Source organism: Oncorhynchus clarkii, chromosome 3 (assembly GCF_045791955.1).
Source record: "Oncorhynchus clarkii lewisi isolate Uvic-CL-2024 chromosome 3, UVic_Ocla_1.0, whole genome shotgun sequence".
Lineage (NCBI taxonomy): Eukaryota > Metazoa > Chordata > Actinopteri > Salmoniformes > Salmonidae > Oncorhynchus > Oncorhynchus clarkii.
In genome coordinates, this window is record NC_092149.1 from 16,693,684 (window position 1) to 16,707,902 (window position 14,219).

The 14,219-nt window shown below is 45.5% G+C and overlaps 1 protein-coding gene across 3 annotated transcripts in view; it reads right to left on the bottom strand.

Moving 5' to 3' along the window:
- Window positions 1-13,861, bottom strand: part of LOC139389508 (chromodomain-helicase-DNA-binding protein 4-like) — a 63,303-nt gene extending 49,442 nt beyond the window's left edge. Inside the window, exons 1-12 of one of the 3 annotated variants that reach the window (XM_071136344.1) lie at window positions 13,643-13,861; window positions 13,118-13,309; window positions 12,488-12,609; window positions 11,976-12,260; window positions 11,693-11,811; window positions 11,224-11,323; window positions 10,812-11,060; window positions 10,588-10,709; window positions 10,344-10,470; window positions 9,771-9,940; window positions 9,124-9,372; window positions 8,575-8,778 (exon numbers count right to left, since the gene is read on the bottom strand). In XM_071136344.1, coding sequence (XP_070992445.1) covers window positions 8,575-8,778; window positions 9,124-9,372; window positions 9,771-9,940; window positions 10,344-10,470; window positions 10,588-10,709; window positions 10,812-10,956 — 1,017 coding nt within the window. In that variant the 5' untranslated portion in view covers window positions 10,957-11,060; window positions 11,224-11,323; window positions 11,693-11,811; ... (2 more) ...; window positions 13,118-13,309; window positions 13,643-13,861. The remainder of the gene's footprint in view (window positions 1-8,574; window positions 8,779-9,123; window positions 9,373-9,770; window positions 9,941-10,343; window positions 10,471-10,587; window positions 10,710-10,811; window positions 11,061-11,223; window positions 11,324-11,692; window positions 11,812-11,975; window positions 12,261-12,487; window positions 12,610-13,117; window positions 13,310-13,642) is intronic. The other 2 variants (XM_071136338.1, XM_071136332.1) reach the window with 2 other exon arrangements.
- Window positions 13,862-14,219: the final 358 nt, after the last annotated feature.

Genomic DNA, 14,219 nt, shown 5'->3' on the forward strand with positions numbered 1-14,219 from the left:
AAAACTATTGGCCACGACTGTATGCTTCATGATTAACAACTCATGGTGTAATCATAACAACATACAGGAACTCAAGTCCTTCTGCTCACCTGACCTAGAATTCCTTACAATCAAATGCTGGCCATATTATCTCCCAAGAGAATTCTCGTCAGTTTTCATCACAGCTGTGTATAATACCCCCTCAAGCAGACAATGCGACGGCCCTCAAGGAACTTCATTGGGCTCTATGTCAACTGGAAAACATATATCTTTGGAGGATGCATTTATTGTGACTCTGGATTTTAACAAAGCAAATTTGAGAACAATGCTACCTAAATTCTATCAGCATATTGATTGCAGCACTTGTGCGGACAATACACTCGATCACTACTACTCTAACTTCCGCAATGCATACAAGGCCCTCCCTTCGGCAATCAGGACTCCATCTTGCTCCAACCGTCTTAAAGGCAGAAACTCAAACAGGATGTACCCGTGACTAGAACCATTCAACGCTGGTCTGACCAATCGGAATCCACGCTTCAAGATTGTTTTGATCACGCGGACTGGGAAATGATCCGGGCAGCCTCAGAGAATAACATTGATCTATACACTGACGCGGTGAGTTAGTAAGGACGAGACAGCTTACAGGGAGATGGTAATGGCACTCTGAGTTTGGTGTCAGGAAAACAACCTCTCACTCAATGTCAACAAAACAAAGGAGATGATCGTGGACTTCAGGAAACAGCAGAGGGAGCACCCCCCTATCCACATCGAAGGGACAGTAGTGGAAAAGGTGGAAAGTTTTAAGTTCCTCGGCATACACATCACAGACAAACTGAAATGGACCACCCACACAGACAGTGTGGTGAAGAAGGCGCAACAGCGCCTCTTCAACCTCAGGAGGCTGAAGAAATTTGGTTTGTCACCTAAAACCTTCACAAACTTTTACAGATGCACAATCGAGAGAATCCTGTCGGGCTGTATCACCGCCTGGTACAGCAAGGCTCTCCAGAGGGTGGTGCGGTATGCACAACGCAACACCGGGGGCAAACTACCTGCCCTTCAAGACACCTACAGCACCCAATGTCACAGGAAGGCCAAAAAGACCATCAAGGACAACAACCACCCGAGCCACTGCCTGTTCACCCCGCTACCATCCAGAAGGCGAGGTCAGTACAGGTGCATCAAAACTGGGACAGAGCGACTGAAAAACAGCTTCTATCTCAAGGCCATCAGACTGCTAAACAGCAATCACTAACTCAGAGAGGCTGCTGCCTACAGACTCAAATCACTGGCCACTTTAATAAATGCCACTTTAATAATGTTAACATATCTTACATTACTCATCTCATATGTATATAGTGTACCTTATACCATCTATTGCATCTCGCCTATGCCCCTCGGCCATCGCTCATCCATATATTTAAATGTGCATATTCTTATTCCATCCCTTTAGATGTGTGAATTAGGCAGTTGGGGAATTGTTACATTACTTATTACTGCATATTATTACTGCACTGCCGGAACTAGAAGCACAAGCATTTCACTACACTCACGTTAACATCTGCTAACCATGTGTATGTGACCAATAAAATGTGATTATTAAACTCACCTTCTGCACCTGTTTCCTGACTCCCGGCATACACGTTACAGAATACCACCTCACAATACGGACGCAGCAGAAGATAAAACCTTCTTCCAGATGGTCAATGAACAGGGTCATCTAATCCACCAACACCACGACCAACTGGCGCACCTGGATACGACCATGAGGGAGATCCTCCACATTCTACACTGCCTCGACACCACCAGCAAGGTTCTCCATACCCCTATCAAAGGGCCTCCTACCACGGATCATCACAGTGAGCCAGTCCCCCAGCCTACCCAGCCGTCCACCCAGTATGACGGAACTTTATCGAAATGCAGTGGCTTCCTACTCCAGTGCTCCCTCTATTTCGCCTATCAGACGGGATCCCCCATCATCGAGAGGTCCAAGGTTGCTCTCGGTTACTTCCCTGCTGACCGCAAGGGATCTGGAGAGGGCTACGGCCCTCTGGGAGAGAGGAGAGGAGGAGCTAGGTTACTATGAGAGGTTCATGGCTCTGTTCAGGGTGGTCTTTGACCAACCTCCAGAGGGCAGAGAGGGATGTGAGCAACTGTTCCAACTCCAGCAGGGTGCCCAGACCACTGCGGAATATGCCCTCACCTTTCAGAATGTGGCAGCCTCCAGTAGATGTAATGAGCTGACGCTCCGTACTCTATTCCGCAGTGGACTGCGCGAGGAGGTTCAGATGGAGTTGGCATGTCGGGATGACAACATATCCTTGGGCGCTGGCGTCTCAATGGCCATCCGTCTGGATAACCTTCTTTGGGAGCGCCTGTGTCCACCTCGCTTCTCGTCTCCCTCCTTTGGCTGTGCAAGCCGAAGAACACCATCCCAACCGTGAAGCACGGGGGTGGCAGCATCATGTTGTGGGGGCGTTGCTGCAGGAGGGACTGGTGCACTTCACAAAATAGATAGCATCATGAGGATGGGAAATTATGTGGATATATTGAAGAGACATCTCAAGACAACAGTCAGGAAGTTAAAGCTTGGTCGCAAATGGTCTTCCAAATGGACAATGACAACACGCATACTTCCAAAGTTGTGGCAAAATGGCTTAAGGACATTCAAAGTCAAGGTATTGGAGTGGCCATCACAAAGCCCTGACCTCAATCCTATAGAACATTTGTGGGCAGAACTGAAAAAGTGTGTGTGAGCAAGGAGGCCTACAAGCCTGACTCAGTTACACTAGCTCTGTCAGGAGGAATGGGCCAAAATTCACCCAACTTATTGTGGGAAGCTTGTGGAAGGCTACCCAAAACATTTGATTCAAGTTAAACAATTTAAAGACAATGCTACCAAATACTAACTGAGTGTATGTACACTTCTGACCCACTGCGAATGTGATGAAAGAAATAAAAGCTGAAATAAATCATTCTCTCTACTATTATTCTGACATTTCACATTCTTAAAATAAAGTGGTGATCCTAACTGACCTAAGACAGGGAATTTTTACTAGGATTAAATGTCAGAAATTGTGAAAAACTGAGTTTAAATGTATTTGGCTAAGGTGTATGTAAACTTCCAACTTCAACTGTAGCTAGAAATTTTGTATCACAACACTGGAGTGTAAGAGGCTCCATTTTTTTTAATGGACTGGATCTTTATATATACACACCACTTGGATCATGTTTCAGTAATAATGAAATCAGACCTTCTTGTTGCATGTCTGATAATCTACCGTTTATATATGAGTGGTTAAAACATGCTAATAACGGTCCTCTGAGGATATAAAAAAGTTTGGTATACTTCCACTGGTATGCCATCCAGCCCCGGAGTTTTCCCGGACTTAAATCAAATCAAAGTTTATTTGTCACGTGCGCCAAATACAACAGGTAGACATTACAGACATTACAGTGAAATGCTTACTTACCGGCTCTAACAATCAGTGCAAAAAAGGTATTAGGTGAACCATAGGTAAGTAAAGAAATAAAAACAAAAGTAAAAGACAATGAAAAAAACAGTAGCGAGGCTATATACAGTAGAGAGGCTATATACAGTAGCGAGGCTATATACAGTAGCGAGGCTATATACAGTAGCGAGGCTATATACAGTAGCGAGGCTATATACAGTAGCGAGGCTATATACAGTAGCGAGGCTATATACAGTAGAGAGGCTATATACAGTAGCGAGGCTATATACAGTAGCGAGGCTATATACAGTAGCGAGGCTATATACAGTAGCGAGGCTATATACAGTAGCGAGGCTATATACAGTAGCGAGGCTATATACAGTAGCGAGGCTATAACAGTAGCGAGGCTATATACAGTAGCGAGGCTATAACAGTAGCGAGGCTATAACAGTAGCGAGGCTATATACAATAGCGAGGCTATATACAGGCATCGGTTAGTCGGGCTGATTGAGGTAGTATGCACATGTAGATATGGTTAAAGTGACTATGCATATATGATAAACAGAGAGTAGCAGTAGCGTAAAAGAGGGGTTGGCGGGTGGTGGGTGGCGGGACACAATGCAGATAGCCCGGTTAGGCAATGTGCTGGGGCACTGGTTGGTCGGGGCCAACTGAGGTAGTTTGTACATGAATGTATAGTCAAAGTGACTATGCATATATAATAAACAGAAAGTAGCAGCAGTGTAAAAGAGGGGTTGGGGGGGCACACAATGCAAATAGTCCGTGTAGCCATTTGATCACCTGTTCAGGAGTCTTATGGATTGTGGGTAAAAAACTGTTGAGAAGCCTTTTTGTCCTAGACTTGGCACTCCGGCATCGCTTGCCATGCGGTCCATTTTTAAAAATGTATTTGTAATAATGACAATTACAACAATACTGAATGAACACTTATTTTAACTTAATATAATACATCAATAAAATCAATTTAGCCTCAAATAAATAATGAAACATGTTCAATTTGGTTTAAATAATGCAAAAACAAAGTGTTGGAGAAGTAAAAGTGCAATATGTGCCATGTTAAAGCTAACGTTTAAGTTCCTTGCTCAGAACATGAGAACATATGAAAGCTGGTGGTTCCTTTTAACATGAGACTTCAATATTCCAAGGTAAGAGGTTTTAGGTTGTAGTTAATATAGTATTTATAGGACTATTTCTCTCTATACCATTTGTATTTCATATACCTTTGACTATTGGATGTTCTTATAGGCACTTTATATTGCCAGTGTAACAGTATAGCTTCCGTCCCTCTCCTCGCCCCTACCTGGGGTCGAACCAGGAACACATCGACAACAGCCACACTCGAAGCAGCGTTACCCATCGCTCCACAAAAGCGGAGCAAGGGGAGAAAGTACTCTAAGTGTCAGAGCGAGTGACGTTTGAAACGCTATTAGCGCGCACCCCGCTAACTAGTTAGCCATTTCACATCGGTTACACCAGCCATTAGGCTGATAGACTTGAAGTCATAAACAGCGCTGTGCTTGCGAAGAGCTGCTGGCAAAACGCACGAAAGTGCTGTTTGAATGAATGCTTACGAGCCTGCTGCGGTCTACCATCGCTCAGTCAGACTGCTCTATCAAATCATAGACTTAATTATAACATAACACACAGAAATACGAGCCTTTGGTCATTAATATGGTCAAATCCGGAAACTATCATTTGAAAACAAAACGTTTATTATTTCAGTGAAATACGGAACCGTTTGGTATTTTATCTAACAGGTTGCATCCCTAAGTCTAAATATTCTTATTACATTGTACAACCTTCAATGTTATGTCATAATTACGTCAAATTCAGGCAAATTAGTTGGCAATGAGCCAGGCTGCCCAAACTGTTGCATATACCCTGACTCTGCGTGCAATGAACACAAGAGAAGTGACACAATTTCACCTGGTTAATACTGCTTGCTAACCTGGATTTCTTTTAGCTAAATATGCAGGTCTAAAAATATATACTTCTGTGTATTGATTTTAAGAAAGGCATTGGTGTTTATGGTTAGGTACAGTTGTGCAACGATTGTGCTTTTTTCGCAAATGCGCTTTTGTTAAATCATCCCCCAGCGTTGCATCGATTATATGCAACGCAGGACACGCTAGATAAACTAATAATATCCTCAACCATGTGTAGTTAACTAGTGATTATGATAGATTGTTTTTTATAAGATAAGTTTAATGCTAGCTAGCAACTTACCTTGGCTTCTACTGCATTCGCGTAACAGGCAGGCTCCTCATGGAGTGCAATGAGAGGCAGGTGGTTATAGCGTTGGACTAGTTAACCGTAAGGTTGCAAGATTGAATCCCAGAGCTGACAGGGTCAAAATATGTTGTTCTGCCCCTGAACAAGGCAGTTAATCCACCGTTCCTAGGACGTCATTGAAAATAAGAATGTATTCTTACCTGACTTGCCTAGTTAAATAAAGATTCAATTAAAAAAAAATCGGCGTCCAAAAATAATAAATACCGATTTCAGATTGTTATGAAAACTTGAAATCGGCCCTAATTAATCGTCCATTCCGATGAATCGGTCGACCTCCAGTTGCTACCTAAGCTCACCACCTGGGGGCCGCCCGTCAGGAAGTCCTGGATCCAGTTGCAGAGTGAGGTGTTTAGTCCCAGGATCCTTAGCTTAGTGATGAGCTTTGAGGGTACTATGGTGTTGAACGCTGAGCTGTAGTCAATGATTAGCTTTCTTACTAGGTGTTCCTTTTGTCCAGGTGGGAAAGGGCAGTGTGAAGTGCAATAGAGATTGCATCATCTGTGGATCTGTTAGGGCGGTATGCAAATTGGAGTGGGTCTAGGGTTTCTGGGATAATGGTGTAGATATGAGCCATGACCAGCCTTTCAAAGCTTTAATTACATCAAGAAGTTCCTCCTCTGTAATTTGGCCTTCACATGAGTTTTTCTGTTCAGATGTTAATTTTACATTATTAATTGGGGGAAAAAATCCATACAATTAGCTTTGATTAGTGGAGATGGAGGAGACTGAAACGAACACATTCTTAAAGTACTTCAGTTCCTCTTTCAAAATATTGTTCGGTACATCATGAGTGACTCAATTTGTAACAAATTTCAAAACATTTTTTTGTTGAAGATCTAAAAATAATTTGGTGCATTTTTCCCCATATTCCATTCAGTTCGCTTTATTTTTTAATACACTGCTCAAAAAAATAAAGGGAACACTAAAATAACACATCCTAGATCTGAATGAATGAAATATTCTTATTAAATACTTTTTTCTTTACATAGTTGAATGTGCTGACAACAAAATCACACAAAAACTATCAATGGAAATCAAATTTATCAACCCATGGAGGTCTGGATTTGGAGTCACACTCAAAATTAAAGTGAAAACCACACTACAGGCCAACTTTGATGTAATGTCCTTAAAACAAGTCAAAATGAGGCTCAGTAGGGTGTGGCCTCCACGTGCCTGTATGACCTCCGTACAATGCCTGGGCATGCTCCTGATGAGGTGGTGGATGGTCTCCTGAGGGATCTCCTCCCAGACCTGGACTAAAGCATCCGCCAACTCCTGGACAGTCTGTGGCGTTGGTGGATGGGGCGAGACATGATGTCCCAGATGTGCTCAATTGGATTCAGGTCTGGGGAACGGGCTGGCCAGTCCATAGCATCAATGCCTTCCTCTTGTAGGAACTGCTGACACACTCCAGCCACATGAGGTCTAGCATTGTCTTGCATTAGGAGGAACCCAGGGCCAACCGCACCAGCATATGGTCTCACAGGGGGTCTGAGGATCTCATCTCGGTATCCTAATGGCAGTCAGGCTACCTCTGGCGAGCACATGGAGGGCTGTGCGGCCCCCCAAAGAAATGCCACCCCACACCATGACTGACCCACCGCCAAACCGGCCATGCTGGAGGATGTTGCAGGCAGCAGAACGTTCTCCACGGCGTCTCAAGACTCTGTCACATGTGCTCAGTGTGAACCTGCTTTCATCTGTGAAGAGCACAGGGCGCCAGGGGCGAATTTGCCAATCTTGGTGTTCTCTGGCAAATGCCAAACGTCCTGCACGGTGTTGGGCTGTAAGCACAACCCCCACCTGTGGACGTCGGGCCCTCATACCACCCTCATGGAGTCTGTTTCTGACCGTTTGAGCAGACACATGCACATTTGTGGCCTGCTGGAGGTCATTTTGCAGGGCTCTGGCAGTGCTCCTCCTTGCACAAAGGCGGAGGTAGCGGTCCTGCTGCTGGGTTTTTGCCCTCCTACGGCCTCCTCCCCGTCTCCTGATGTACTGGCCTGTCTCCTGGTAGCGCCTCCATGCTCTGGACACTACGCTGACAGACACAGCAAACCTTCTTGCCACAGCTCGCATTGATGTTCCATCCTGGGTGAGCTGCACTACCTGAGCCACTTGTGTGGGTTGTAGACTCCGTCTCATGCTACCACTAGAGTGAAAGCACCGCCAGCATTCAAAAGTGACCAAAACATCAGCCAGGAAGCATAGGAACTGAGAAGTGGTCTGTGGTCACCACCTGCAGAACCACTCCTGTATTGGGGGTGTCTTGTTAATTGCCTATAATTTCCACCTGTTGTCTATTCCATTTGCACAACAGCATGTGAAATGTATTGTCAATCAGTGTTGCTCCCTAAGTGGACAGTTTGATTTCACAGAAGTGTGATTGACTTGGAGTTACATTGTGTTGTTTAAGTGTTCCCTTTATTTTTTTGAGCAGTGTAGATGAGTACTGAATTGCATGGCCTCTAAAGGCACATTTAAAATTGTCCCATAAGATATTGGCATCTGCTGTACCTACGTTATGTCGGAAAAAGTCAGTTATAAATTCTTCTGTCCAAGTTAAAAACAAGTTATCATCCAGTAGACTGATTAAATTTCCAATATCCTTGCCCACATGGAAATTCTGTAAGAGTAATATATATGTCAATTATGTGATGGTCCGACCGCATTCTGTCCCCCAACATGTTTATGTTAATGAACGATCAATTACCATGAGACCGGCACTCTTTTGCATGACAATAACGGTATGACAAAATGTCATGGCCGCCACAGCCCTAATTAAGCCTGCATATTACAGTGGCATATTGCTGGTTGTGCGTGTTACCTGTAGCTCTTGAACCCAGGAACAGTGCCAGTAAGACATGTTGCACCACTTGACAAAGAACTGCCTCTCTGGTCGGCCGGCCAATGGGACAGGGTCCGGAGCCTCAGCTGGGAGGTCCAGGGGGCGGGGCACAGGTGTAGGGGGTGGAGGTTCACCCCACTTCCAGGTCAGAACCTTCTGGACTTTACCCTTCATGCCTGGGCACTGAGGGAAATTCAGGAACAATCAGATATACATTCACAAAGAAATATCTTGTGTAGAAAATACCTTCTTTGTCAATCATGTCAACACTACATATTGCATTTATATCTGCCATCTTCCATCATTATACATTTAAAAAACAATGCCAGCATATACGAGGAGAGATCGGAAATTGAGAGTTGCAGCTGTATAGCTGACTCAACTCAAATCAAGAATTCCATATGATGTAGGTGTAGCCACCCACACATGTAAAACAGAACATGTTCTCTTTAATAATCATGTACATCCAACACCCATAAGTTGAGAATCTCTCTCTCTCACAGACATACACAGGGTGGCAGGGCTCACCATGCAGCGTGGGCAGATCCATTCCCCGTTGGGTATCTCGGGGAGGGGGGGGTTGAGACAGTGGATGTGGTAGGAGGAGGTACAGGTGTCACAGCACAGCAGCTCTCCTCCATCCTTACACACCCTGCAGAACTCTATGTGATGGTCATCCTCCTCCTCTACCCATCCCTCATCCCTCCCCACCTCCTCGTCCTCCCCCTCTCCTTCAGACAGCTCCTCTCTGGCCTCCCACTGGATCCCCTCTTTCTCCTGCAGGGAGGGAGGGAGGAACAAAAAGAGAGTGGGAGGAGGGGGGGGGGGAGAGAATGTGGGAGAGGTGTAGTGAGAGTGCAGGAAGGGGAGTGAAGAGGGAAAGGGAGTAGGTGGGGGGGTGTTGAGAGGAAATGGGAAGAGGGGAGTGGAATGATGGAGGGGAAGCGAGAGTGGGGTGATGAGGACAAGGGGAAGGAGAGAGAAAGATTGGAGTGAAAGTGAAAGAGAGAAGGACGAGGACAGAAAAAGTTCAACATCAAAAATAGGATATCACACCAATCTTTAGTCATTAAAGAGAAAATACATACAGTGTATACAAGCAATATGGTGTAAACTCTACCTAACCATGGGTTGGACTATGGGCCAACTTCAGACTGGGTACATTGTGTACTTACACAGTGGGGGCAGCTCCACTTGCCCTCAGGGGCCTTCTCCATGTCGGGGTCCAGACAGACCATGTGGTAGGCCCTGGGACAGGTGTCACACAGGATGATCTCCCCTCCCTGCTGGCACACCTCACAGTAGTCCTGGTGGTCTGTCTCATAGCCGTCACCATCCTCCTCAACTGGGATGGGAAGAGGAGGAGTTAGGGGGGGAGGAGTTAGGAGGGAAGGGGAGGAGTTAGGGGCAAAGAGGAGGAGTTAGGAGGGAGGGGGATTGTACATGATGATAGTCCTGTTAAAAACATATAATATTATCAGAGGATTGGCTGAGAGCCAGGTCCTTGGTTTCAGCCCAGAGCAACTACATCTGATTCCTCTAATCACACGATCATCAGCAACACAATTAGTTGAATCAAGTGTGTTAGTGCTGGACTGGAACAAAAGCCTGCACCCCCTATAGCTCTCCTGATCTAAGGTATGTGACTGACCACTAGTCTACAAGCTATAGCCAAAGCTATAGCATGTAGACACCTCCATTGCATGGAATGAAAGGTCAAGAGATGACAGTTGCGTTTCCATGCCAACCTTTCTTCTTCTTCTTGGCGGTCTTGGCCTTCTTCTTGGAGCGGCTGCTGTGGCTGTTGGAGCCGTCCGACACTTCAAAGGTCCCGTCGTCAAAGTCACTCTCCACGTCAAGCTCATCCTCCTCACTCTGACAACAACACAGGGAGAGAAACAGAGACAAAGATACAATGATAGAATTGTGGGACAGAAGTATGGCAAGGCTTACTGCATATCAGTTGATTCTCAGACAAGTTAGTTTTCTTACCGAGGATCTCTTCCTCTTGCTGTTGAAGCCTCCCAGTTTGATCTTGAGCGGAGCCACCTTCTTGGCTTTGGGCTTGGGGGCGGGCTTAGGGTTGGGTTTGGACCTCCTGCGAGCATTGGGGCCTGCAGAGGGGAGTTCAATTATTCCCTTATTCTACAACAAATCCCCAACAATTAATATTATACATGCTCCCTCCATCAGGATTCCTTTAACTTATTCCTCACCTTTGCCCTCTTTGGTCTTGGCCTTGCGGAGTGGGGGTGCGGGTACAGCTACAGGTACAGAAGCGGGTGTAGCTGGAGGGGAGTCTTTAGCAGCACTACCCCCCGCCCCTGTATCCCCTCCTGCCTCTGTCCCTGCCACCACCATGCTTTCCACGGCCGCAGCCACGTTGGCAGCTGCCAGGGCTGCGTTGGCACTGGCACAGCCCTACAGAGGGTTAGACAAGGCAGGATGGAAATCAGGACTGTTACCTATAAAGAACATGCAATCATAGTCAAAATACGTTTGTAATGTATTGTATTAGCAATGTAATGTTATGTAATAGCAATGTAATGTCATGTAATAGCAATGTAATGTCATGTTATAGCAATGTAATGTCATGTAATAGCAATGCCTTGTATTGGGTTGTGTTACCTTCAGAGGGTTGTTGGTGCTGAACTCCCTCCACTTGGCCATCATCAGAGTCATCATCCTGGACACAGCGATCTTGGGGTTCTTGGCTGCGATGAGGGGTCTGGGGAAGTGAGGGCAAAGGAGAGGCAGAGGTTAAGTTTGGGGCACTCTACAGGGGGGCGGCAGAAAGTGGATGTCTGCGGTTTTCAGGGATACAGTATTTTCAACATAACTTCCATTTGCTCTGAAAAACAGATGTGGGGACTCCATTCAAGCGTCTTTTTACGCCTGCTATGTTAGTTTCAGTTCGGGGTAGAAGTAGGGGCAGTTTCAGACTGGTCGTAGCTAGCTCAGTCACACACAGATATGAAGTAACTTTCTCCCCGATCCACAAAAGATGCGCTATTCAAGTGAAGTGGTACGGAAATGTGCTACAGTGGAAACAGAAGGAGAAAGTAGAAAACATGAGATGTGAGAGAGGTGTGTTAACCTGACAAACTGGCTGAAGGCCTTGTAGTTGGTGATGGTGGTGTAGTCCTTCTGAGTGAAGACATGGTCGATGTCTTTCATGCCCCAGTCCTCCAGCAGCTGAGTCGAGCTCTTGGGCTCCTGGAGAGGGGGCGGAGTGAGGATATCATTACATTCAGGGTCACTGAGCCAACAGCGTCATTAAGTGGATTGCAGGGGCTGCTTCAAATCCAAACAGAGAACAGCTCCAACGTCTCCCTTGTTCACCCCACCCGCACTGCCCACCTCTTAGCCTTCATCCTCACCTGGCTATCTTCATCATCATCTTCATCCTCATCTTTCTCTAGTTCTGGTTCTTTGCGTTTACTCTTGGAGCTGGATGAGCCTCCTCCTCCTTTCTCCTTCTCTCCACTCGTCCCTCCTCCCTTCTTCTTGTCTTTGGAGGAGCTGGAGCGCTTCTTCTTCTTCCCCCTCGGGGCGTAATCACTTCCCTCGCTTTCTGACCTGGCTCTACCTCCTCCTCCCTCTTCCTCCTCCCTCGCTGCTTGCTCTACTGCTATGAAGGGTTCTGGTGAGCTGACTGGCACCTCCTGAGAGGAAACAAAATGAGTCAACATAGATGCAAATATGAAGAAAAAAATCTCACAAATGCTGAAAATGTATACTAAGGACAGGTCAAAAGGGTCAAAGGCTAGGGGCTATCTGTATGATTATTATTATACTTCAAAATGCATTCTTCCCTCCCAAATTCCTTGGCGAAATCCCTGATATCAGTGACTAGGATACTTCATTTAAGGAAGGATCATGCCCACCCTACCTCTCTGACAGGTCTTGGTCTCTTGCTGATCCTGCTCTCACGGCTCTTCTTGGCTTTCTTCTTCTTCTTTGACTTGGTGGGGACCTCGACGTCAGACACAGCCTCTTCTGGTTCCTCCTCGTCTGCAGATGGAAAGGGTACAGGAATTGATTGAATAAAATGCATAATTGATTGAGATAATTATATTCATAAAAATATATTTGAGGGATTTGTATAAAATTCTAAAACTGTCAACTGCAGACAAGCTTTATTGACAGTGTTTTGGATCAATTTTGATATAAAGAACGCACTGCACGTCTGTTGCCAGTTCAGTACCAAACAAGAGGCATGACTCCTGTGACTTTGCCAGCAAATGGTCGTGGACGCAACTTCTAACAACAACACATGCATTGACAGTGTAAATATTTACGGACTCTCTATTGGTAGCTAGCTAACGTGCTATCCAGTTTGCCAGCTAGCGTAGAAGCAAAACATTAGACTAGCTAGCGAACTGGGCTGCCTAATGTAAATTGTCACTACTAGTAACCAGACTAGAGTAGCTAGCAAATCAGCTAGCTAACTAGCTAATGTAACGTTAACTAACGTTACCAACCTGCAAGCCTGTTCTGAAAAAAAATATTGCTGTCTTACCATGTGCAAGTGCCGTAGGTTCCAAGTCTTCCCTCTCGTCCTCGCTTCCCGACATATTTCAATAATAATGAATTTAAATTAAAAGCGAGCTAATCCCTCCACCGAACCCTGTCAGATCTGGTGAGGGAGGAGGGCAAATTACGTGTGGGTGGTGGAGAATGGAACAGGGGTGTCCTGGGGAGGGGAGGGTCGCTGTAAGAAGAAAAAAAACCTTTGCTTGAATTAGCAATCCAAATGGTATTTTTCGAATAATAATAAATATTTATTACAGTGACAGGTCACGGCGTGACATGTTAACTATCTTATTACATCGAAAAACATTTGTTTTCAATTGGCATGCCTCTGTCCACACCGCACAGGAAGCTGTAGCAATGGACACCCGTCAATCATCGTGTATTGAATAGAAAGGTGCATTATAGTACTCTCTGCAATACTGCCCCACTCCGCGATACAAACTCAATTTAGGCAAACTTACAGTTACAGTCAGGGTTCAAGTGAAACCCCTAAGACTTGTGAGAAACTTACTGTAGTCCCTGTTAGAGATGGGTTTCCTTCGTGTAATAATTGTCTCTCAGGAATGGTATTAGTCTTTAATATAAATTAATGAGCAACAATATCCAGTAAAATATGTCGTTAATGACCCTGCAAAACAGGTTGCACACTCTCCGTCCCCCTTCTCTCCCCCAGCCTCAGTGGCTAGCAGAGCTTAGCTAACATCCTCACAAACACACAAAGGGGGCAGACATCCCAGAATAATCCTCCCTCCCTCCCTCGGACTCACACAACTCTGCATAGTTACCTCGCAACAGACAGACCATAATACTCAGCTTGCACGCACCTCCCCCCTCACACACACACACACACACACACACACACACACACACACACACATATGCTCATGCACATACATTTCTACTGAACACACACTCTTCATCCCAGCCCCTTAGAAACCCCGTTGTCATGGATACACTCCTCCCCCGCCCTCTCTCTGACAGACCATAATACTCCAGCCACCAACATCCCATAATAAACACAACTCCTAAAAAGACAGGAGAAAAAATACCAGTCACATGGTCTCCAGGGAAACTCTAGGCCATTGGTG